Genomic DNA, 24801 nt, shown 5'->3' with positions numbered 1-24801 from the left:
AGCAACAACTCTTAGAATTTACCTTTTGCATTAAAACATGTGCGATTAGGCTGTTATTGTGGATATGTGTTGGAGTTCAGCCTCTGACTCTCCTATACTTAATGTAAAAATACACATATACATAATTAACATACCTGCCACATTTTGTCAACCATGCTTGTGTAAAGAAGACGATCAGGTGATTTTAAAATTGGGTAATCCCATGGGGCACCTGGATAGCTCAGTTGGTTGAGCATCTGACTCTTGATTTTGGCTTAGGTCTTGGTCTCATGGTTTGTGATTTCAACCCCTGCATTGGGCCATTGCTCCAGCAGTGTGGAGCCTGCTTGGGATTCTCTCTCTCTCTGCCCCGCCCACACACATGAGCTAGCTCGCTCGCTCTCTCTCTCTCTCTCTGTCTGCCTCTCTCTTTCTCTCTCTCTCAAAATAAATAAGTAAGCTTTTAAAAATGAGTAATCACAGAACAATGTGTATCTGGTTTGGTTGGGAAGGTCTCAGGATGCATAACACCTGCAAATTTATGGACATGTGTACTAGTTTAGTCAACTCTGTTGTCTCTGGCAGTCTGTACAGATTCTGTTTCCTGAAGCTGGGGCTGCAAAACTGAATAATCCAGGGAGAAAAATCAATTAGTTATCCCTAATTTCCTGTCTGCAACTTATGAACTTTGGTAACATGAGGGGCTAATGCTATCTCAGGCTGACTTACCCTAGTTACCTCGTCTCTTTTGACTTCCCTTTCAATGAAACCCTCGTGCTGTGACAAAAAAGGTGGCTTTGGCCTTAGAAAGTTATTCTTGAGAAGACAGAGGTGTTGCCGAGAAGAGAGAGCTTGCATCAGTGAGTCAAGTACAGAAGATTTCTGGATCACCCTCTGTTGTCCTTGGAAAATTCACTATAGACATGGAATTCTGGTTGGGGGTGGAGGGATGTGGTAGAAAAGAGAGCAACTTTTCCATAGAACTTCACTTTTATGACTTTAATTATTTCTTACATGTATTTATTTTTGAGAGACAGAGCACAAGTGGGGGAGGGGCGGAGAGAGAGGGAGACACAGAATCCGAACCAGGCTCCAGGCTCCGAGCTGTCAGCACAGAGCCTGATGCGGGCCCAAGCCCACGAACCGCGAGATCATGACCTGAGCCGAAGTCAGACGTTCCACCGATTGAGCCACCCAGGCGCCCCAAACTTCACTTTCATGACTTTAAAATCCCCAGAGAAGTTCTGCAAGGAAGCGTCTGTGTTTTCCATTTGGGAGATATTGGGACTCAGGTGTCAAAATATTTCTCCTTGGTTATTCTGTAGATTCTGGGTAGATCTGGGTCTAGATTACAAGGCCTCCAAGCCCCAGTCCAGGGGCACGCAGCCAGAGCACAGCTCAGTGCCTTGGCATTCCATCCCCGCTGTAATCAGTTTGTGAGCTTGGCCTTGGTAATAGGATCATTCCATCTCTATTATCCGTCATTCTGCTTCATGCTTCATTATTCCCTGGAACCCTCATTGCTGCTGCTTTACCGATTCCTATTGTGCTTCAGTTATTTGGAGCTCAGATTTGAAATGCCAACCCTTTCCCTTCCTCCTCTGCCTGGATTGGGCCTCTGTAAACCTGCCGGGCCTCTCCTTCGCCTGCTCATTTCTATGTAGAGCATTCAGATCTCCCCTCACTTTTGGTAGCTTCACAAAGTGAAGAGCTCCTTTCTTTCTTTCTCTAGGGGCTACAGGTTAGAGCATTTGCGTTGGCTCCTCATCTTTTGTTTGTAGCAGAGGGGTTGCTTTTAATATTCCAGGATGATGGGAAGTGTTCTCTCTTGCTGGGAAAGGCACTATAGAAATGAAATATGTATTGCATTTCTACTCTTTTGATTATCTTCTTCCCCAAAGCAGTTTAGCAAATTAACACTGAATCTATTTTTGTTTCTTAAGCAAAGAAAGAATTACAGCTGCTCAATTGTTCCCTAGGTTTCTTGCCTAACTTCATTTTCCCGGAATGATTTGTCCATAAAATAAGAGGAAACGAGGAGAATCCGCTGGTGAGGGTTCTGATTCTTCTGGCCTCTTCTGGCCAATGACGGATGGCCTCGTCAACAGTAGTCTGCTTTGGGAGGCATAGTCAGCTGTTTGAGTCTCTTTGACTATTTGTTCTCAGGGGTTATAGAGGAAAAATGAAAAGGTCGTGGACTTAATCTCATTTAAGTGTTGATGGGTGCATGGCTAGACTATCCTAGAAAGCGTTTATTAAAATATTACCTTGTCTGAGATGATTCTTGGTGGGATGCGGTCTTAGAACTGGTTAGGTAGCAGCTTTTGGTCAAAAGTTAGGAATAGGCACAAACAACTTACGAAGACTTGGGGTCTACCTCTAAGGAATAGGCTAGTTTCAAAACAATAATTTTGAAATAATGACTCCTCCATGTCTTATCATGGTGTCTGAAATTCCACCATTAGGAAATATTTTCTTCAAGTCTTGGTGATCTCCAAAGGTCTCTTTAAAATAGTAAACAGCTATTTAATAGAAGTAGAAGTGTTGTAAGCTGTTATCAATTTTTTATAGCAGAACCATTCTCTTATGGACCTTGACAATTCAAAAATAGACCAGGGCCCTGCTGAAATGCAACTTAGGGTAGGCATCTGGAAGCTTGGGGCAGTATGAAAAATAGAAAAAGTGGTTCTGCAAAGAGCGTTGAGTTTAAAATGTCACCTGCTTCTCAATTTTGCTCAGGGCTGGCCCTGTCCTTATGGTCTATATTCATAGCAGCTGGTGGAGAGAGCACAGAAAATAAAAACAAACCAATATTTTCAGGATTCTGTCATTTTGCCAGCCTGCCAAGTAGACAGACACTGTTGACGGATTTGACCATAAGTTCTGGTTGGAATGACTCTCAGGCCGTGTCTGGTTCTGTGTAGCTCTAACCATGGAGGCAGAGGAAGTCTGGGATTGAAGTGGCAGCAAGCCCAACGTCCAGACCCCTGTCTCCTGCTGTTGGCTACATCATCAGTTTCATCACCTGATTTTAGGACAGTCCCTTCCCTTCTTTGGGCTTTCATTTCTCTATAAGCACACAAACTGGGGACATTGCAAGGCGTGGGAGAGCTAGGAGGAAGAAAAGAACAGAAGGGAGTAATGTTCCAAATCTGATGTCAACCAAGGACTGACAAATCCCCGGATTATGAGATGATGGGAACAACGTGAAGCTTCTGTTGGGGAGTCCAGAAACTTTCTGGGGAAAGGAAGCCAAGGGGGAGAGGGAGATTCCCAAAGGGGCCCAGCACGTGTTTTATGTTCTACTTCTGCGTTATTATGGTATTTGGTCTTAGTCCACAGTTCCTGGCTCAAAGCTCCCAAACCCTTGGAATTTCTTAAGTGTTGAGAGTGATAAAGGTGTCTTTTGTTACGTGAATGAGGTGACTTTTGGAAAAACACTTCAGGATGGGGCTGGTTGTCTGTGAAGCCAAACACATGATTAGAGGGTTAGAACTTTCAGTCTTTCCCTCTGACCTCTGGAGAGTGGGAAAGGGCTGAAGGTTCAATCAATCAACCAAGCCTATGTAATGAAGCCTCCATAAAATTCCAAAAGGCTGTGTTCTGAGAGCATCTGGGTTGGTGAACACATGGAGACTGGGGAGGGTGGCACGCCTGGAGAGGGCATGGAAGCTCCATGTCCTTTCCCCATGCCTTGTCCTATATATCTCTCCTTCCGGCTATTCCTGAGTTGTATTTATTACTTTATATATAATAAACTGGTAACCAGTAAGTAAAATGTTTCTCTGAGTTCTATGAACAGCTCTAGCAAATTAATCAAACCTGAGGAGGAGGTTTGAACCTCTGATTTATAGCCAGTCAGTCAGAAGTACAGTAAAGCCTTGGATTGTGAGTAACTTGTTCTGTGAGTATTCCACAAGACAAGCAAACATTTCTAATAAATTGTAACTTGATGAACAAGTGATGTCTTGCAATATGAGTAGTACGTGATGCTGAACATCGCATGAGCACAGCTGAGTCAATGGTTCTTGATACTTGTTTTGATACACAAGTGCTTTGGATTACAAGCATGTTTCCCAAACAAATTATGCTCGCAAACCAAGGTTTTACTGTATAGGTAACAACTTGGGTTTGTGACTGGTGCCTGAGTGGGACTGATTTCTTAACTTGTGGCATCTGATGCTTTCTCTGGGCAGGTAGTGTCAGGATTGAGTTAAATTTTCAGACGTCCTACCGGCATCCCAGTGTGGGAATCTGCACGCCCCCCGCCCCCCGCCCCGGCCACTATATTGGAGTTGGTTAAACACCTGTTTAACTTTTATGTGTGAATTTGACACTCATTCAAGGTGCTGGCTCGCAAATCCTCAAGACCTCAGTTTACACAGCTTATGAATAGCCACAGAGAAGTCATGCTACCCCTTCTTCCTGCCTTGTAGGAACTGTTCTAGGAATGATGTGGAATGAAACTCATGCCCACTAATCTTCATTCGCAGGACTGTGCTGCTCCCTCACTTGACTACATGTGTTTCACAAGTCCTCGGGCTGGGCCTATGAGTGTGGCTGGGGAAGGGTCACCCCCAGATTAATAGTTTCATTGGTACCCAGGGATGAAGGGTTGGTAGGACAAGAGTCCACAGTACAATCATTTGGGGGCTCCAGTGATCACTCCTTGTTAGGAACTGCCCCCTGTGGAGATGGTTACTGCCTTTGAAAACTGGAAATATATACATACATATGTGTATGTGTGTGTGTGTGTGTGTGTGTGTGTGTGTGTGTGTATATATATATATATAAAATTTATGTTTTTATAATTCACACACACATATATGTTTTTCTTTCTTTCTTTCTTTCTTTCTTTCTTTCTTTCTTTCTTTCTTTCTTTCTTTCTTTCTTTCAAGAGTACAGGTGGGGAAGGGGCAGAGAGAGGGAGAGACAGAATCCCAAGCAGGCTCACGCTGCCAGCACAGAGCCTGATGCAGGGCTCAGACCCATGAACTGTGAGATCGTGACCTGAGCCGAGATCGAGAGTTGGATGCTTAACCGACTGAGCCACCCAGGCACCCCATGTTGTTGTTATTTCTGATGGGTGATTCTGTTTCCCTGATGCAATGCTAGGGAAGCATATCCTCTACTAATTAGCCAACAATTGTTTTGACTCTTCCTTTGGTATTCCACATATTTTATAATCTACATTAAAATCATGGGTTCTGAAACTTGGTGAGGCAGGGATTTTGAAAGGGAGCGCTTTTGGCTGCGTGAAGTAAATCTGTTTCTCTTTAGAAGGACAGGGGGCATTTGGATGGGACTTCTAGTGTTACAGCCAGGCATGGTAAAAAACTGTGCCCAGAATTAGAAATGAGTGAAGCAAATTACCCGGTACTGGGGTCACCAGAGTCCAGTCCTGAACTTACAAATAGGTCACATTCTAGGAAGAGATGGACCTTTCCCAAAAGGCCAACTTTGGGGCAGAACCTTCAATAGAGAGGCAGGGGAACCTCTGCTTTCTTCAAAATACAGGAATGGAAGAAGCCTGCTTAGTGCAGTAATTCATCATTTCTCTGTCACGAGGGAAGAAACAATTACTATCAAGATCTCTGTTTCCTCTCAGATGAGAATCTTCAGAGAAGAACTTGAATTAATTTTCCCTCCCTAGTTGGTATTGTACTTGAGGAAAAGCCCCCTCAAAGCACTAGCACTGTTTTGCCCAAGATGGCTGATGGAAATATACTTGACATTTATGCTTGTTCCTGTCCTACAAAGAGAAACATGGAGCCAGAGTGACGAGGAGGTAGAATGGGCAGCCAGAGTAGAGACAGTATCTTTTTGTATTGGTTTGGAGAAACAGCAAAGCTCTCTAAGGACGGATGCTATTATTATTATTTGGTTTTGTTGTTGGTGGAGGCGAGATTAATGAGGACTCTGTCCCTTCCAGTCCACTCTCCATTCTGTACATTGCACTTCTATCTGCTGGCAAATCCGGAGCATACATTCCTTCTTAGCCCACAGCCTCTTATTTCAATAAGAATCAATAAAACACAGTAGGGGAATGGCGAGAAATCTGATCCTCTTTACTATTTAACCTTAAAAGAGCTGTTTCTGCAGAAACCACTGGGATTGCTGTTTGGTCAATGGTGGTACTTCTTGGATAAATGAATTGCAATGTTTTGTTTAACTAAGCAACTGAAAAGTTGGGACATTAAGCAAAAACGTACACTGGGCAAGAAAGATGGTCAGAAACTCTTTCTTGTTCTCTACCACATCCTGCCCATTCATGGGTTTTCTGTACTCCCACCCCAATACCACCATCACCTCATCTAGGAAATTAAATATCATGTTAGAGCTGGAAGGGACCTTTAAGAGAACCTAGTTCAAACCCATCATTTTACAAATTTGCGGACAGAGGGCCAGAGCAGTTAAGAGACTTACCCAAGGTCCTAGAGGTAAGCAGGGGCAAGCCAAGACCTGAACCCAGGTCACATTGGCCTTGATCTCCTACTTTCTCCATTACACCATGCTGTTTGTCAAACGTGTGTTACAGATGCCAGACAGTTTCTCCTAAACTAACCTAGATTCCAGATATCAAATTGTGGTCAGCTTTTTCTGGCTGCTTACGGGAGGGTGGGATGTTGACTTGAGAAGAGTCCATGAGCTGATGTCATTCTGATTTTGAGTTTGAGCCAAAGCTTAATTAAATGTGTCTTTGTTGTTATATTGTAGTCTTAGTATTCTGGAATACCCCATCATTTCTTTCGGGCTCATTTTCCTCATCTCTAAAACGAGGAATTTGAGTTGAATTATGTTTAAGGTCCGTTTTACTTTTAACAAGCTATGGTTCCTCCAAGATCATTGTTAAAAGTCACCCCCAAGCCCCCCAAAATTCACGCTTAAGCAAATGGGGTCTTTAGCACATAATTTCCATTAGGCCTCACACGGGAGAAGCAAGGTTTCACTGTCCACTCTTATTGAGTCTGGAGTATTGTTGCAGTCTGGTGAAATTCCTCCGTGGTGGCTCAGACCCTCAGGGGATCCTTGGACCAAAGCTGTGGGCAGAAAAGCCAGGACTTCACCCATTTGTCAGTAACTACCCAGCATCCCAAATGTGGACCCTGGCTGGAAACTAGGCCAACTTCCTTCTAGTGGCCTCAAGAAATGTAAAACTAAAAAGAGGTGCCTGATTTGGCATAGCCTGGGGGACAGCTCGTGGTGTACCCTGTGTGGGGTCTGTGTGCTCCCTCTGCAGAGAATGATGTCTGCTTTCTGGGGTCGGCCTTACCCTGTTCCTCACCAACCACTCACTACGAGGCAGAGCCAGGCTTTGGGAACTTGCCTGTAAGTCTGTCTTCAAATATGGATGTGGGCTCCTTTCACTAAAGGTTCTCTAAATTTGTTAGTTATAACTTGGGAGACCCACATATAATGAATTTTCTGCAGCTCTCAGTGGTCGGTAGGAAATGGAGATTTTGTCAAAGCACTGAGAGTGCTACCTTGCCTGTGTTCTGTTTGTCAAGCATTGGAGGTAACTTTCCAGAATATCTTTCGCCTTTCCAAATTCTAGTCCTTCACTGAGGTCAAATCATATGCAATGATAAAACTTTCTCTGAAACAGCCTTGAATTTATAATCAGTAACACATGATTTTATTATTCTCTCATCAGCTATATTGAAAGCTTCTTCAGAACAGGAAAAGTGTTGCATACTTTTGATCTATCTTATGGCTTCTACACGACAATATGTACTTAATACATTGACATGTAATAATCAAGCAGTGGGACCAGGTTCTCCTCCTGGAATTGGCCTTGTTATGTTATAGTCTTGGCTTCTGGAATTTACTGACATATCATTCGGGTTACACATACCAGACCTTTGTGGCGCCGGTTTTCGTTCCTGGTGAGCAGCAAACGCTGCGCAACTTATAAAGTCACAGATGCTAAAATGCCACCAAAAGCCTTGAGAATCAAAATCTCCAGAGGACAAAGCCTGGGTATCTGTGTTTTGAAAGCTGCTCAAACGAGCCGGATGTACAACCACGATTGAGGCCTGCCTCCTGCGGGCCGCTCCTTCACGAAACTGCTGACAGAAGTTTCTCAGGTACCGGCGTCACTCACAGACCCAACCAACAAAGGAAGCACCCACATCACTGCAGTAGGATGGTATTAGGATTGCGCCTGGGTGCCCACGAGCAGGTTACGTACAAGAGGAAGATAGCCCAGAGTAAAGGTACATATTGTACAGGGATTCCTCACTGAAAGCATTTAAAAAAAAATTTTTTTTTAACATTTATTTATTTTTGAGACAGAGAGAGAGAGCATGAACAGGGGAGGGTCAGAGAAAGAGGGAGACACAGAATCTGAAACAGGCTCCAGGCTCTAAGCTGTCAGCACAGAGCCCGACGCGGGGCTCGAACCCACGGACCGCGAGATCATGACCTGAGCCGAAGTCGGCCGCTTAACCGACTGAGCCACCCAGGCACCCCTGAAAACATTTTTTAAAACGCTCCAACACAATGACCTTGGGGAGTGAGGACCAGAAGGGAGAGAGTGAAGGCTTATCAGAGAAATGGAGAGACAAAAAAACAAAGCTAGAGTTATGGGTAGGTGGTCATCTAGAAAGTGTGATTTTTAAGGGCCTATCGACTTAAAATTCCATCATGAAAAACTCATCCCTTTGACTTAAAACTTTATCTCCTGTTAATGTGGAAGTACCTGTGAATCACATCTGGGTGGGCTCATCATATCCTTACCTGAGAACACATTGTGATGGGGTATGGGGAAAGATCTGGAAAAAATGGGTGGAAGGCTGAGGAGCTGTTGCCAAAGGAGGAAACATGCAAAGCAGGTCATCTCGCAGATGGCGGCAGCTGGACAAATATTGACAACTTGATTTGCTGTCATTTAAAAAGAAAACGTCTGGAAGCTAAGATGGACCATGGAATATTCTATATTTGCCCCTGACTGCCCTGCTGAGGTGAGGAGCTTCTTGGCTCTCCCTGGCCAATGCTGCTAGCTCCTGAATTCAGAAGAAGGCAACAGGAGAGCAGCCGCATCCCCCTGGGAGATGGCCTCGTGGTCTAGGCTGGCCAGAGAGCCAGGGCTCTGAGCTCCAGCCCGAGGGTTTTCCTCTGACTCGCTGTGTGGCCCCTGGCCAGTCTCCTGAGCAGCTTAATTTTCCTTGTGTGTCAAACCAAGATAAACACCTAACTTCCCACCTCTCTGGGGCATTGTAAGATTTCGCCCCTGCCACTTTCGTTAGCATTTGTCCAAAGACCAGAAGAAGAAAGCTCCTAGGAAGTTTTAAGACAAACCGTTTTGACTCTTAGCATTATCCTTCTGAGAGGAGAGCTCGTGTAGCGCTAGGTGGAAAGGAGAAGGTATGGGGAGGGCGGGAAAATGGAGGACGCAGCTCCACTCGGAAAAGCAGTGTTTGCGGTGGAAGAGAAACACGAAAGGGGGGGGGGGTTGGGGTGCAGGGGAGAGAATTCTACAATTGGTACCAGATGCCATCAGAAGCTAACGACCTGACAAACACCGTCCTCATAAAACAAATTCCTTAAAAAGGAAGCAAATGGAAATGTAAGCTAGTGAAGGAATTTGCAGCAGCTGCCCTAAAACCATTTCTCACTTCATAAACAGGTCTGGGTTTGGTGCCTTTTTTTTTTCTTGGTCTTATTTCATGCCACACTTTCCCCCTCTTCTGTGCTCCCCTCTTCCGTCTCACTCTTCCTCCTTTGCTGCCAGTGCTGGAAGGACTTCTTACACCGGTAGCCTAGCAACAGCGGTGAACGGAACCCCATCTTGACAGAAGGAGGCTCATTCAGAGTATTTGCTCTGTGTCTTATCTCGGCACGCATTTGTCCTCAACGATGACACGGATTAATTAATTGGCTGGAGTCAGTGACAAACAGCACGTGCTATTTCACATTAATTTCCTGGCAACAAGCTGACAGGAACCAGAACTGTTAATGACTCTGTTTTCTAGTACTCTCTGTTTACCAGGCTGAAGAAATATTACTTTCTTGTGGACATCAAGGAATGCAGCAGCATCTATGAAACTTGGAGCTCTGTAGCATCACTAATGAGGTGTATTGATCTCATCCCATGGAGGATGGTCAGGTTTCAGATCCCTCATCCAGAGAGGTCAATAAAGACTCGGGGACAAAGATTTATTTCCTGTACTGCATACCCAATTATCAGCACTGGATTTGGGGGAATTTATGTTGAGAGTTAACAGTCCCTACCCCCTAATTCATATATTCCTCCCTCCACCACGCTCCGTGGAATGAATCTGAGGGAAACCATACCACTGAAGGGAATGCTCAGGACTCAGAGGATTAAAAAAGTTTCTTTCATACCACTCAACTCTAATACCTCTATCCTATACGTAATAAGCATAGATAAAGAATGTCACTGACATATGACTTAAATCCTAGGGGTACAAGATAAGAGGCAGCAACTTTTGCATATTCAGATCAAATCCATCCTTTTTGGATTAGTGCTTTTTTGGTTTTTAAGTTTTATTTATTTATTTTGAGAGAGAGAGAGACAGCGTGGGCAGGGGAAGGGCAGAGAGAGGGAGAGAGAGAATCCCAAGCAGGCTCCATGCTGTCAGCACAGAGCCTGATGTGGGGCTCGAACTCATGAACCATGAGATCATGACCTGAGCTGAAACCAAGAGCCAGATGACGCTCAACCGACTGAGCCACCCAGGCACCCCTTGGATTAGTGCTTTTAAAATCAATTCTCATTTATTTCGAGGTGGTATGTGCATATTCAGTGACCTTTAATTTTTCACTTTCTTGTATTTTCCAGCTTTTTAATAAAGTCATTGGCTGTTAACAGAATTCTAGGACCATTGACCATAACAGAATTCTAGGTAGAGCAAATTAACGATGATGAGAGTCACAGTATCCTTTCAACTAATAATATTTGACACCACTGACAACAACATCATGAACAAGAAAATATAGGAAAATATCGAGTTGGTCACCTCAACTAGACTATGATTTCCTTCGGGGCATGATACTTATTGTACCCCCGGTACTCAAACGAATACCTTGCCAACAGTAAGTGTGCAGTAGATGTTGATTGGTGAATGAATGAATAGGGGCAAGATGGTTGAATGACTGTTTGATGATAATACTTTTGTGTTTCGGATTCCCGTCTGTCATTTGAAAATTTAACAAATTACCCATTTTAGTAGCCATTGACTGACTTTGCTGTGCGAACACATTTAAGTCAGCCAGCTTTTATTGTGTTTGCTACCGCAAGGTATATGGTGAATATAAAAATGGGCCAGAGTCGGAATTTGTCTTCGAGAAGGTCATAATCTCGTTGGGAGTTTGAGCACTTAGGAGATACTCAGATCCTAATTGCCTTGTAGATCCAAGGATGGAAAAATTAAAGAATAAGCAGATGCATACATGACTATAATATAGGATAGAGTAATAGGAGTGTTAGAGGGAAATTATTTTTAAAATTTCCCTGGGAGGTTCACAGGAGGAAAATGCCTGAAGGGACTTCTTGGAGAAGAAAGTCCTTTTAGAAATCTCGACAGTTTGAGCAAAGCTACAGAAATGGGAAAACCAAAAAGTATGGATTGCTAACAGAAAACAAGCCACTGAGGGTGGGACTTGGGCCATCAGCAGTGGAGCGGTAAGGGGATTTAGCCTGGGAACCATAACACCCTGTGGGATATGTGCCTTTATGATCCTCCTCTTATGAGGGAAGGAGCTGAAACACTGGGGAATGAATAACTCAACCAAAGCACACAGGTAGTAAGTGGCGGATCCAGGATCCAAAGTCAGACAGTATGGGGCCATGCCCTAATTTTTCATCTCTACACTGCTGCCGTGGGAAGAGGGCAATGCTCGTTTTGCTCTTGCTGCTGTTATGGTCCAGACTGAGTCACCCTGAACCTGGGGAGTTAAGCTCTGTCACCCATTCTTGGTTGATTGGCCCTAGAGCCCTAGGCAGTGGTCCTGCTCTGCTGAGATGATGTCCCCGAAGCACCTAGCACAACGTCAGGCACAAGGCAGGGATTTAGTATGTGTGAGTTTCCTCTTCCTGTCATGGGCTCCGTTTCTCATTAGCCGGTGTGGACGTTCAGTGGAGGGTAGTGCTATGGCTACAGTTGTCAAAAATATTTCCACACCAATCAGTGAATAAATGTTTCCTTTGCTGCCATCTCAGATACCCCAGACCTTTCATGTAGGGCCCTCTGGAATCCATCTGTAATCAAACAACTGAAAGGTCAGCGTGTGACACAACCAGGGGCCCCCAGGATCCGCTCCTGATCTGGGTCTGCTCTGATTGTTTGGGACCCAGTGGTACCGGTGGTTAAACATTTCGAGGATTGCTCTCTAATCTACCCATTTCTGATGCCATCCGGAGCTCTTGGGATACATTCCCCACCTCGTCCTGTCACCATTTTGTCCTCCTGGAAGAGCCGTAGGAAGTCGTTTAATCATTCGTGACCCGTTAGCTGATTATCGTTCTTTTTCATTTTATGTCACACGGTTCCAGGTCATACGGAAGGAGGTGATGAGTTCAGTGTTGGGTCTGGAGAAAAATCGTTCTCTTTGGTTTGGAGGCACTTTCCAGACGGGAAGCTGCAGAGTCTTTGCTGTCGCCCTCTGGTTTGGAGTCAGTCTAAGATGCTTTTGTTTCTGTCATCCCCAGCTGTGTCCACCGGCCCTGTGGGGAGCAGGGCAGCTGTGCGCCATTGCTGCTTGATCATGCGGATATGGTGAACTGTACCTCTGGTGGCCCAGGTCACATGAAGTGTGCTATCACCTGTCAAAGGGGGTTTGCCCTTCAGGCCAGCAGTGGGCAATACCTCAGGCCCGTGCAGGTGAGTTGAAAACCCATGGTCATCGAGACCAAGCTCCTGGGGAGGGAGGGTACCTACACTCCTTCCCCGGGCTGAATTGGGGAAAGGCAGGTGTTTTAAAATCATTTGGAAGGAAAGGTGAGGATTCTAACAAGCAAGGAGAGCACAGCTTCACAGAAATGCAAGGTATATAAGAGCACGTGCAGTTCTCATCAACTAGGGTGCCGGTTTCTCTCGCGCAGACAGTAGGTAGGGATACTTATCCCATCCTCCTTCCTTGTTTCTGTCTTCCCGTCAGAAATTATGGTCCCACTTTTGACTTCAAGATGAGAATGCTACACCTTAGACTTGTCCACAATTTGTAAATAAGATAGGTTGTAATCAGCTTGTCTGTGGCTCATGGTTTGACCCCCGGACCTCCTTACAAGAAGGTTGGAGAAAGAGTCTGATTTTCTTCCCTGTGTTACTGAGGTGGGGGTTATATCATGGTTCTACCTTTTACCTAATTTTCCACTGTCTGCAAGGTACCGTATTAACCATTTCCAGCATTTGGAGGGAGTAGAACATGTTAGTTAAGAGCGTGGCTCATGTGACAATCGCAGAATGAAATTTTGGCTCCACTGTTTATTAGTTGTATAATTTTTGGTAAAAACAAGCTTTCTTCCATGTTTGTGAAATAATGAGGACAGAAGTATTTATGTCACTGAGTTATAATGATGACTGATGGGAAATAATTTAAAAGCTTCTAGCTAAGGGGCGCCTGCGTGGCTCGACTGGTTAAGTGCCTGATTCTTGATTTCAGCTCAGGTCGTGATCTCACAGTTCGTGGGTTCGAGCCCCATGTCAGGCTCTGTGCTGACAGCAAGGAGCTTGGGATTCTCTCTCACTCCTTCCCTCTCTGCCCCTCCCCAACTTGTTCTTTCTCTCAAGATAAATAACTAAACATTTTAAAAAATTTAAAAGCTTCTAGCTAAATGATAGGCACACAGCACTCTGTTAAGCTGCCATGACTATGAGCATGATAATGTATTCTCAACTAAGACTTCTGTTTTCCATCTTTCCTTTAGGGAGCTTTCAATACTCTGCAGAGGGATCTTTAAACTTGAAATCAACCATTAGAAAACCATGACCATAATATGAGACAAAGGATGCATTAGGGAAAAGATAATGGTGCTTGAGGAGAGGACCAGAAAGCCATGGTATGATCAGGAAAAAATGGATGCAAGCCTGGTGGTCAGGTGTCAGTGGTGCCCAAGATTGGAATCTTTTGCCTTTTGTACCAATTGACTACTTAGTAGGTTGTAGATTCACGGAAAACCCTCACTTGCTTAGAGATAGTCTGAATTTAAATACACAAGAGTTGGCTTCAGATGGTTTAGGTTCTTCATAGAGAAACAGTTTTAATATACCTTGAGGCACCAACTCCTCGGTCCGTGATGCTTTGGTCAGAAAGGCAGAGCTCTTATTACCTATTCTTAACCCAGCTTAACTCACACTAAAAAAGATAGAGGGAATGCAAAGGAATTGAGTAGGGATTAAATACATTTGTGTGATAGGTAAAGAGGGGGAGAGAAGAAAAGACAGTGTTTGCAATGTGTTAAAGTTAGGAGCAAAGTCAAGACAAAATGGGCAATATTTAATGAAGGCGAAGCCAGGAGAAAAACCAGGCAATATAGGCAGAGTTTGAGACAGATGCTGTGATTGTTGTGGTTTGAGACAGGCTTCCAGGCTGCGATCAGTGTGTGAGGGGCAGGGTCTGGGTTGGGAGGAGGAAGGTGGGAGCTCACCTTTGCCAACCATATGGTGGAGTCAGCAAACACAGCTCCTGTCACCCGAAGCTGGCCCCACTGAGGAAATTCTACGATCCCGGCTCGTGAACACAAGACAGTGGGGAATATTTGCTTTTTGTTGACACAAGAACTGAAACTAAACAGAAAAATGTGTCTGGCTTTGACTTGGGTCCTTCTGGCAGGCAACAGGGAAGCACTGGGAAGAGGGAGGAGCAGCTGGCCAGGAGCGAGTGTCAGGGGTGACAGGTGCTTTCACCAGTCATTGTACCTTTGGCTTTACTGCCACTGTGGTCTCCTGGCGGCATGGCTGCTGAGCCGCAGAATCTCCCCGCTCTCTCTCTGACCTGTGGTAACCCATTGGCTGGAGGGACGGCTGTGCTCTTTCCCAAACAAGCCGTGAACTTCCAGGCCTCTTGGTTTCTGCTCATTCTGTTCTCTTCACTCTGGGCTCTCTCTTCTCCTCTACCCCTCTGCTGCTGGGAAGTCCTGCTCATCCTTCATAGGCCAGTTCCTGGGCCCCCACCTCTGGGAACCTCCCTGCAGACACTTACCTCCTGCTCACAGAGGGGCGCTTCCTCCTCTAGCCCCGCCCCCACATGCCATCTCCCCGCCACAAAACAAGCACCTAGATATGAGAGGGCTGTCTCCTTTTATATTTTTATATTTTCTCTCTTCTTGGTCCCCATTTGCTCCTTCTTTCGTTTTGTCGTTCGCATCCTTTGTAGCGTGTTCTTCAAATCGTTAGAGGAGGGAGTAGGCTGTAACGTATAAAAATGTTATCTCTTGCATTTTCCTTCCTTGTTGCCTTTCGTCCCTTCCTCTCTCTCTCTCTCTCTTTCTTTCATTCCATACTTCCTCTTTGGTTTTCTGAGCCGTTGTTTCAGCCTGTGATTTGCCGTGCTGCTAGACGATGAGGTCCTTGAGGGTGTCTTGTGTATCCCAACCTATACAGAGCCTGGCCCTTTCCAGGGGCTCAAGAAATGTCTCTTCATTTATTTAGTGAGGATGAACCCTAGGGCCACCCAACAAACATGACGGGCTCAGGGAACTGGAATCTCTCCAGTTTAACCACAGATTTGGAAGGTGCCTTGTGGGCATTAATTCTTGGCCGTTCTTGGATACTCTGCCCAGCAGAGATACGTACGTTCATAGCATTATCGATTGGCTCACCCTCCAGGGTGTCAGCAGGAGCTGGATGACGTGCTCTGAAGGGGGCAGTGTGAGAGACTTTAATACAGAGACTACCTATGAAGGCAGGGTGCGGGGAAATCATAAGGATATGGTGCAGAATCCCAGGGTGACGGGGTGACATCACCTATAGGCCTGAAGAGTCGACTGCAGGGAGCAGTCAACAGAACCCACAGGAAGAGAGTGCAGGAGAGGATGGAGAGGGCCACCAGAGGACAAAGCCGGCGGGCAGTAATGCCCTAGAGAGGGAGCAGGAAGAATGAGCACCCTGACCTCCCTTTCCTTCCTGGCTCTGCAGTCTCCCACCTGAGTGTGCTAGGTGTTGGGGCCAAGAACAGTCAGAGGAATGAAACCCACAGGGGCACAGAACACGGCGGAGGAGGGCACAGAGTGGATCCAGGAGCCCATGGGGGGAAGCCACGAGTTGGGTGGGAGGAGTGTCTCCACTTCATGATCCTCTTACACTAACAGGGGTAGTCAGCAGCCGCCCACCTGGCTATTGTGAGACTGTATCAAAGCCAATAGGGCACGAAGGGGGAGCGAGGCAAAATAATTTGGTCCGTTGTGAATGTTTGCACCAGTAATCACCGGGACTCTTCCAAAGCTTGGAAACTGCTTTGATAAGCCTTTTCATGTGACCTTGATGGAGGAAAATTCTCCGTTTCCAGAAGGAAATTCTGCTCACCTGTTCCTCTGGGCACTGGGACCGGGCTGTGAGCTGCATGCCCCTTGATTGTGGCATTCCCGACCCATCTTTGGTGAACTACGCAAACTTCTCCTGCTCAGAGGGAACAGACTTTCTGAAGCGCTGTTCAATCTCCTGTGTCCCACCAGCCAAGCTCCAAGGTATTGTCAGCCAAGCAGGAACCGAACGCAAGTCCTCTTCAGCCTCTCACTCTTTGGGGGTTATGTGGGGGGGTCTTTCTTCCACCCTAGTACTCTTCCCATTTTCTCTGCTGTGCCACCCTCTCCTGATAACACCACCAAAGTCCCAAAGGGCAACGCTTTTCTTTGTCCCGATGACATGGAAAGATGCCCTGTCTCAAGTCTCATTAATGAAAGACACTTAGACTTCCCTGTTTTTATTTGGTTGTATGTCCTCTGGAAACAAGCTGAGTAACAGTTGCCTGATCACATTAATAATTAAGAAACGCTTTACGATGCACATTTTTTACTTAACATTTACAACCTTCCTCTGCGTCAGGTGCTTTTAGTTCTATTGTATAGGTAAGAACAGAGTTGCAGGAATCGCCCCTGGCTGTGCTGAAAGTAAGAGCTGAAGATGGGAGAGAGCCTGCTCTGACCCTGCACTTACTCTTCACCTCTTCTCAGCCTTTGGTGTGCCTAACAAGGACCCAGGAGGCTTGTTACAAATGCAACTTCCTGGGCCTAATGCTGCCAGAGCCTGATTTAGTAGGTCTGAGATGCATTCGTGATGTTACTGTGGGAAGTTCATGGATTGCATTTGGAGGGACCATGAATGGCCCTGGGGCATAGAGTGTGGTGTTTATGTACAGAACTCTGCATCCAAACTACCCGAGTTCAAACCCTGTGTCTGCCGCTCTGGCAAGTTACCTGAACTCAATTTCCCCACCTGCAAAGTAAGAGATAATGATGGTATCTATTTCAGCGGGTTGCTTCAGGTGTGAAGTTTATGCAAGTGTCGTAAAATGCTTAGAACAGTGCCTGGCATATAAGCCCTCCCAAGGTGTCTTCTCTGATTATTATTATGCTTTCCACGATACTGCCACTAATATATTTTTGTTATTTGTAGTTGGGAAGGGAGGTAATGATTTGGCCGATAGCTATTCTTCCACTCTGGTCAGAAAATACCTACCTGACCTCCGTTCTGTGTAGGAGATCACAGGAGATGCTCAGTGGGGGAAAGAGAGATAGCATGAACACTGGACCCGAGATGTTAGAGACGATTCTCAACAAAGAATTATGTGACTTCCTGAGAACACCGACAGTTTGACAGGTTTTTGTTCTTTTCTGCTGAGCGTTGGTTTCCAGACTCTGCCCTGAGCATCCTGTGCTTTTCTTTCCTGGGGTCAGGACTGAACCCATGGCTGACTTGTCTTGAAGACGGGCTCTGGTCCCTCCCGGAAGCCTACTGCAAGTTGGAGTGTGACGCGCCCCCTGTAATCCCGAATGCCAGCCTGCTCTTGCCTCACTGCCTCCAGGGCAACCATGACGTGGGCTCCGTCTGTAGATACGAATGCAAACCAGGCTACTATGCCAAGCCGAGTGCCGAGGGTAAAGTCAGGAGGTAAGCTGGGTTGTTTCTGGGTCTTTGCAGTTCTCTCTGCCCTCGAGCTTTCACTTGTAAATCCCAGACCATTGTTTTGGAAATAATATTAAGATCTTCCGGTTGTCCATTGCTTGTTGTGTTTGTTTTTCTGTATAATCTCTCTTTACCTGCACAGGTGTATTCTCCAGGCAGACAGGTTGACCAGGTGTGCTTTCTGTAAAAATATTCTTTCCCATAGGAGTTCCCATCAGCCTCACTTAGGGGCTTTTTATTTGTTTGTTTGTTTATATTTTTTAATTTTTAGGTTTTTTAAAATGTTTATTTATTTTTGAGAGAGAGAGAGAGCCAAGTGGGGGAGGGGCAGAGAGAGAGAGAGAGAGAGAGAGAGAGACAGAATCTGAAGCAGACCCCAGGCTCTGAACTGTCAGCACAGAGCCAGACGTGGGGCTCGAACTCACGAACCATGAGATCATGACCTGAGCTGAAGTCGGATGCTTAATAGAGTGAACCACCCAGGCACCCCCCTTAGGTGCTTTTTAAAAGAATCTCTGCCCTGGGGGCGCCTGGGTGGCTCAGTCGGTTAAGTGTCTGACTTCGGCTCAGGTCATGATCTCACAGTTCATGAGTTCGAGCACTGCGTTGGGCCCTGTGCTCACAGCGAGGAGCCTGCCTCAGATTCTCTGTCTCCCTCTCTCTCTGCCCCTCCCCTGCTCTGTCTCTCTCAAAAATTTTTTAAATAAACATTAAAAATAAATACATAAAAATATCTCTGCCCTAATTACTGTTTTCCTTGAAAGTAAGTGTTGGGAGCTTCCCAAGTGTTACGTGTGTCGCCCAAATCCAACTGTGGGCAGAACATCCTCATCAGGACGGTTGGGAATTTATGATTGTGGCTCTAGGAGAAACTGCCTGGGCTGGTCCCTAGTCCAGACATTTATTACCTGTGTGATGCTGGGAAGGTTTCTTTCTCCGCCTCGGTCTTTCTCATCTGTAAAACAAAGACAGTAATAATAATACCTATCTGATAGGGCTTGTGTGGGGACTAAATTGATTAATTAAGTAATTAAGCATAAGGTTTGGTAAATTTATTTTAAAAACATAAAACTCAATACATATTAGCTATTACTATCATTGTAGTCTGTCTGCCTTCTCCTTCCCGGGCTCTGTGTGCGCGAACACTCCTAGAACATTCCCAGACCTAGGGAAACCGGGAGCCTTTCTGCTGATCAGAAAGAACAAAAGCCTCGCGGCACCCTTTAAGAGGAAAGGCTCTGAAGAGAGTCCTGCTGGGCTTCAAATCCCAGTCAGCCCCTTTTTTTTTCAGCTGAGTAACCTCAGGCAAGTTATGTAGCTCTTTGGGTCTCCTTGGTAAGTTGAAGATAATGGCCACATCAGTGTTGAGGTGAAGATGGCAGGAAATAATGCACCCCCCTCCCCTGCCTGCCTTGTGCCAATGGCTCAATAAAGGGTTTCAGAAAAAGAAGGCTTTTCTGAACAAACAAAACAAACAAAAAGCTTTCAGAAAAAGGAAACTCCTTTCACTCAGTAACTAGTAGCCATACTTTCCCTATCATAAATTATGTGGTATAGGAGAAAATCTAGTTTGTTTCTTACCGAGGACTTAATTAAAAGTCTCCCCATGGTAGGTATTTTTTTAAAGATGGATTTTTAAAAATATTTTTAAGAATGTTTTGCTTATTTTTGAGAGAGAGAGAGAGAGAGAGAGATGGGGGGTGGGGGAAAGGGCAGATAGAGAGGGGGACAGAGGATCCAAAGTGGGCTCCACGCTGACAGCAGTGAGCCCGATGTGGGGCTCAAACTCATGAACTGTGAGTTCAAGACCTGAGCCAAAGCCTGCCGTTTAACTGACTGAGCCACCCAAGCGCCCAGGGATTTTGTGTTTTGAACTAACAAGATCCCAGCTATGGCATTACCAGTGAGGCCAAGGGATACAGGGTTTGCTTATAAGCTAGACTTCTTTAAGGGGACAGAAGAATATCAGGAAACTTACTCTCTGGCTCTCATTTGACCTTCACTAATCAGTACTCAGCCATCTTTCTGTGGGATGGATTGAGTCTGACTTTGTCCAGAGCCTTCCACTCCAGAGAAAGCCCAGGCTTCTATAGGCTTCTATGTGTGTGTGTGTGTGGGCGGGGGTGGGGAGAGGGGCTGCGGGGGCGGAGGGGCGGGGGGCAGGCAGGGAGCAAGTCAGGCGAGAGCCAGGCTGATGAGAATATGAATAATACTGATGAAAAATTCATTAAGAGGCAGCACTGGGTTCAATGGACTCTGGCAGGTATAGTCAACAGTTTTTGACAACTGAAAACACATTTGCATGTGCTTTTCATAGGATCTAGATCAATTTGCATAGGCACACATTGACAGGCAGTGAGGACCTGGGCCACCTTCAAGTGGTATTACAACTCACCTGCAGGCTGCTGTTTTCTGGCTTCTTCCTTCTCTCTTCTTGCCTCCCTTTTCACAGACCTGCACCTGACTCAGGTATCTGCAGAACAGTGCAGAGAAGAATAATTGAGGGGGAGAGAAAATTCTCCAGACCAGCAGGAATTAAGGGTGGAGGGATTATTTCTAGCTCCCTCGGCCCATGGCTGAGCTTTGTGTTGAGACCGAGCCTTCCCCCTAGAACTTTGGGCTTTCTGCCTTACCCTGCACCTCTGACTCGGCCGGCTTTCCCAGTCCGGGCAGGGGCACACAAGGGCCATTTGTTGGCATAGCTCTTCTGGTTGAGAAACTGGAAGCTTGCAACATCGGCATCGGTTTTGGCATAAACATTTACATTCGCAAACACCGTGCTGAGGAAAGATTAAATTATTTACCCCACTGTGTAAACTGATTTAAATCTTAGTTTACACCTGTTTACATAGCAGGCGGTGGATTGGTAATCAGAAGTTTGCAAGCCGGGCGTAAATCACTGTCACTTACCGCTTCTGTTTACCCAACAAACTATGTCAGCCTTGTTCCTCGCTTGGTGGAAAGAGCCCAGAGTTGTACAAATGGGGCTCTAAACTTCTTTCTAGGACATGTGAGCAGGAGAAGAAATTGAAAAAAGTAAGCAGGGAGATCAATCCAGACAGAGTGGGCATATGCTCATTATATGCAGTTCTGTGCCTAGTGGAAAAACCCACTTGATGGCCAGATTCGCACCTGATTGTTTTCATGACTCTGAACAATGTACTCAATATCCATGTGTCTCAATTTTTGCATCCATAATGTGAGGGGTAGTAATTTCTACCCAACGGTGCTGTTGAGGCTGAAAGTAGGTAATGCACTGAAAGCATTTTATCAACTGCCATGTTCAGTGTAAGTACCAGGCATTGCTTTTTGTTCATGTCTTTTTAAAACAAGGAAACAACTACCAAAATATCAGCCAAGTACATCCCTTGCTCTTAAGTCTGTTGAACATTGTTTCAAGACGAAAGGGAGATGAGCACTGGATCTGACTTTTCTCTTTGGATCGACCCATTTCAGTTTTGTCCCATTCAACTTGGAGGTGGCAGGGAGGGCACGGCACCGGCTGGCAGGTTCATCACGTGCGTGCTCTGTGCCGGTCTCCTGGCTGGGGCTGAGGAAACACGCATGAGGAAGATCTGGGATCTGATCTCCGGGAACACGCAGCCTCCATGGCCTCCCCCTTTCACGTGCTTTATTTCTCCTTGAAGTACAGTAGAGAGGGGGACGCAGCCACAGGTGGGCACTTTCACCGGGCCCCTGGACTCCTAGCCCCTTCTTCCCAGGATTTGAGAGTGGCACCACCCGCACTGGATCTAGTCCCTGAGGACAGGCAAATGCAATAGCTTAGGCCTGAGTCAAAGACTCTGACCCTGAAGTCATGGCTGGAGTCAGCATCACCCAAGCCTGATGGCGTCCCCAGAGGGAGATTGAGAAGGAGGGTAAATGGATGTTGGGAGAGCAAAAAATTCAATAAAACAAAAATAAACATCTATATGATGGTAGAGCCATATCCTGAAATAGCCTGCTATCATCAAAGATGTTTGGGAGAATATTAAAGACGTGGGAAAACATTCACAATACAATGATAAGTGGGTAAAAGCAGGAAAGTAATTGTTATAATCAATGATATGATCTCTATTTTCCATATTAAAATTATATTTTATCACTTCCTTAATAGCTGGAAATGATTATGATACTGGTAATTATAACCTCTAGGTGGTAGGTTCATAGGGAATATATTTTCTTTTTCTTTTTTTATTTATATATATTTGCTAAGTTTTCTAGATTTTCTAATGAGGTAAATGGATAAACGTTTTAAAAACTAAAATAACGAAGTGAGCTATTAAGAGTAGATTATAGCAATTTGTGGAGGCAGAGAGTGATAAAAGTAAAACTAGGCAGATCTTTCTCCATAGGCAAACCCAGGAGAGACCAGCACCCCAAGAAGCAGGAGGAAAGGTCCATGACCTTTCCACCACGTGCCCAAATCTTTCTACGTTCTTTGAGGACAAGCACTGTCTTTATTCTTGAAGGCCACTTCATACCTTTTCTCATCCAGTCCTGACACCTCTTCCCTAACTTCCCGTGTATCACCTCACTCCCCAAAGTGAAGAGTCTGCTCACAGGTGTGCAAGCTCATCTACACCCCAAACAAGCTCTCCCCTTCCCTGCCGTCTAAAATGCAGTTCATCACCTTGATTCTGGACCCCATCTCCCTCCTCAGGGATTTCCCTCAACACATTTCCCCTTTTCTTTCCTGCGTCTGAGGCTTCCCTCTTCCTTTTGCCCAGTCACTTCTCTTTCGTCGTGCTCAGGTTTCGCCTATGTTACAGCACAAATGAGCAAAGCCTTTTCTTGATCCCATGCTCCCATCCTGGCTACCGTTCTTTCTTTCTCTGTCCCTTTTACACTGAAACTTGTGGTAAGAGTTGTTTGTCTTCACTCTCTCATTCTTGCCCTCTTTTCTGTCCTCCACACCTACATTCACGTTTTTACTTTCATCTCTTCGCTAGATCTGGGCCTGCCACGGGTCTTTCTACTGCCAAATGCAGTGACTCTTCTTGGACCTCAGGTTACTTGAGAATATTTGGCTTGTGTTGGGGTCACCATGAGAGAGGATGGACCCTCCCACCCATAATTTGGTGTGGATGGTGAAACTAATGATACCACACACAGACCAAGAGAACATGAAAAGGTTTATGACTCACAAAACGAGGTCTTCTGGGACGAGAAGGAGAGGATCCCAGGTTGACCTTCAAATGGCTGGAGACACAAAGGCAAAGAGAGAGACTGGGGTTTTGTGGTGCTTAGGGAGTGGGGCTTATGCCAGGGCTTATGTTCATGTGAACAGAACCTGTGTGGCTTGAACTTTCTGCTGAGGCTTTCTGACAGGCTTGCTCCATGAGGGAGGCGGTGGGGCTTGGAAGCTCTTGACAAACATGAAAAATGGAGCCAGGCTCTTTATTATAGCATTGTTGGCTACAACCTGCTTGAAACTTCTTCCTTTATTCTGTTCTGTTTCGCTCCCTGATTTTCCTTCTTCTCTGTCTCTTCTCAATTTTATTTTCTAGCTTCCCCCCTCTGCCCGTTCCTTCAGTGTTGGTGTTTCTCTGAGCTCACATTTCTCTCTTGTTCTGCACACTTGTCTGGGATGGAGCTCATTGACCGCATAGCCTTGACTATCATCCACACGCTAATGCTTCCTAAACCCATACCTGCTACTCTAGTCTCTTCCATTAACGGCCATAAGTACCATTAGAACCACTGCTCATGGATGCAGCCACTTGGATATCTCATCTGTACTTCAAACTCTTACTATATAAAACAGAGCCTCTTATAATCTCTCAAATCTTAATGTTCTTCTGTGTTCCATGCGATTCATCAGGCCAAGAACTTACACATAATTTGAGACTCTTCGGTGTCCTTCACCCCCAATCAAATCAGTCATCAACTTCCATCTAGTGTCATCTTACTGACTCTCAAATATGCCCATTTCTCCCCATCCCTGCTGCCACTTCCCTGTAACAGGCCACTATCTTTTTCCACTTCTCAACTGGTCTTTCTGGCTCTAGTCTTTCTCCCTTCAATACATTTATCACTCGGCAGCAAAAGTGATCTTCAAAAAACTCAACTCCATTTGTAGTTTTTCCCCATGTGAAATTGAATGGACAGCCTTTCTGCCATTTCACTAGGGAAAAAAAAATCTTAAAATAGTTTCAAGGTCTTGTATAGTCTAGCTGGGCTTTGCTTACTTCTCTAGGCTCATTGCTTAATCTCTTTCCTGGGAGACCACTTCCCTCCAACAGTTACACACAACACCTTCTGTAGTGTAGTTTCTCATGCCACTGGATTTATTTTACTTCCTCACATAAGCCTTGGCTAACATGCCTCTGGGTCAGAGCTCTCCCGACAAGGATCTTTGCCTTAGCTGACTCTTACTCTCCGATTTTTAGCACAGGTGTGGTTTTACCTAGGAAGACAATCAGATCTCCCATATGTAAGCAGTGCCCTTCCCATGGGTCGCACTGCACACAGAAATCTTCTGGCAGCATCATTTATCTCTCTGAGTAGAAATTGTCAGGTACTTGTCTGTATTCTCCAATAGACCATAAATATTTGTTTAGCTCTGTGTGCCCAATGGTTACTACATTTATTGGTAGGCACTCAATAAATACTTTATGAATGGATGGAAATTCATTTATTAGAAAAATCTTGATAGGAATTTGGGGTTAAATTTGAGGCTAAAAATGGCAAAGGAAAGGGGGGGGGCGGTTTCTTAGGAGGGAGTGGAGATCTC

The 24801-nt window shown here is 45.4% G+C and overlaps 1 protein-coding gene across 4 annotated transcripts in view; it reads left to right on the top strand.

The window, feature by feature from the left end:
- PAPPA2 (pappalysin 2) overlaps positions 1-24801 on the top strand; it is a 274087-nt gene that overhangs the window by 177295 nt on the left and 71991 nt on the right. For all 4 annotated transcript variants that reach the window (XM_019425665.2, XM_019425675.2, XM_019425648.2 and 1 more), the window contains 3 exons: positions 12653-12824; positions 16450-16627; positions 17837-18050. In XM_019425665.2, coding sequence (XP_019281210.2) covers positions 12653-12824; positions 16450-16627; positions 17837-18050 — 564 coding nt within the window. The remainder of the gene's footprint in view (positions 1-12652; positions 12825-16449; positions 16628-17836; positions 18051-24801) is intronic.

Source organism: Panthera pardus, unplaced genomic scaffold (genome assembly GCF_024362965.1).
Source record: "Panthera pardus isolate Hobbes unplaced genomic scaffold, ASM2436296v1 HiC_scaffold_21, whole genome shotgun sequence".
In the NCBI taxonomy this organism is placed as follows: domain Eukaryota; kingdom Metazoa; phylum Chordata; class Mammalia; order Carnivora; family Felidae; genus Panthera; species Panthera pardus.
Note: the sequence above shows the minus strand (reverse complement) of the source record. Positions and strands in the feature narration are given on the sequence as shown.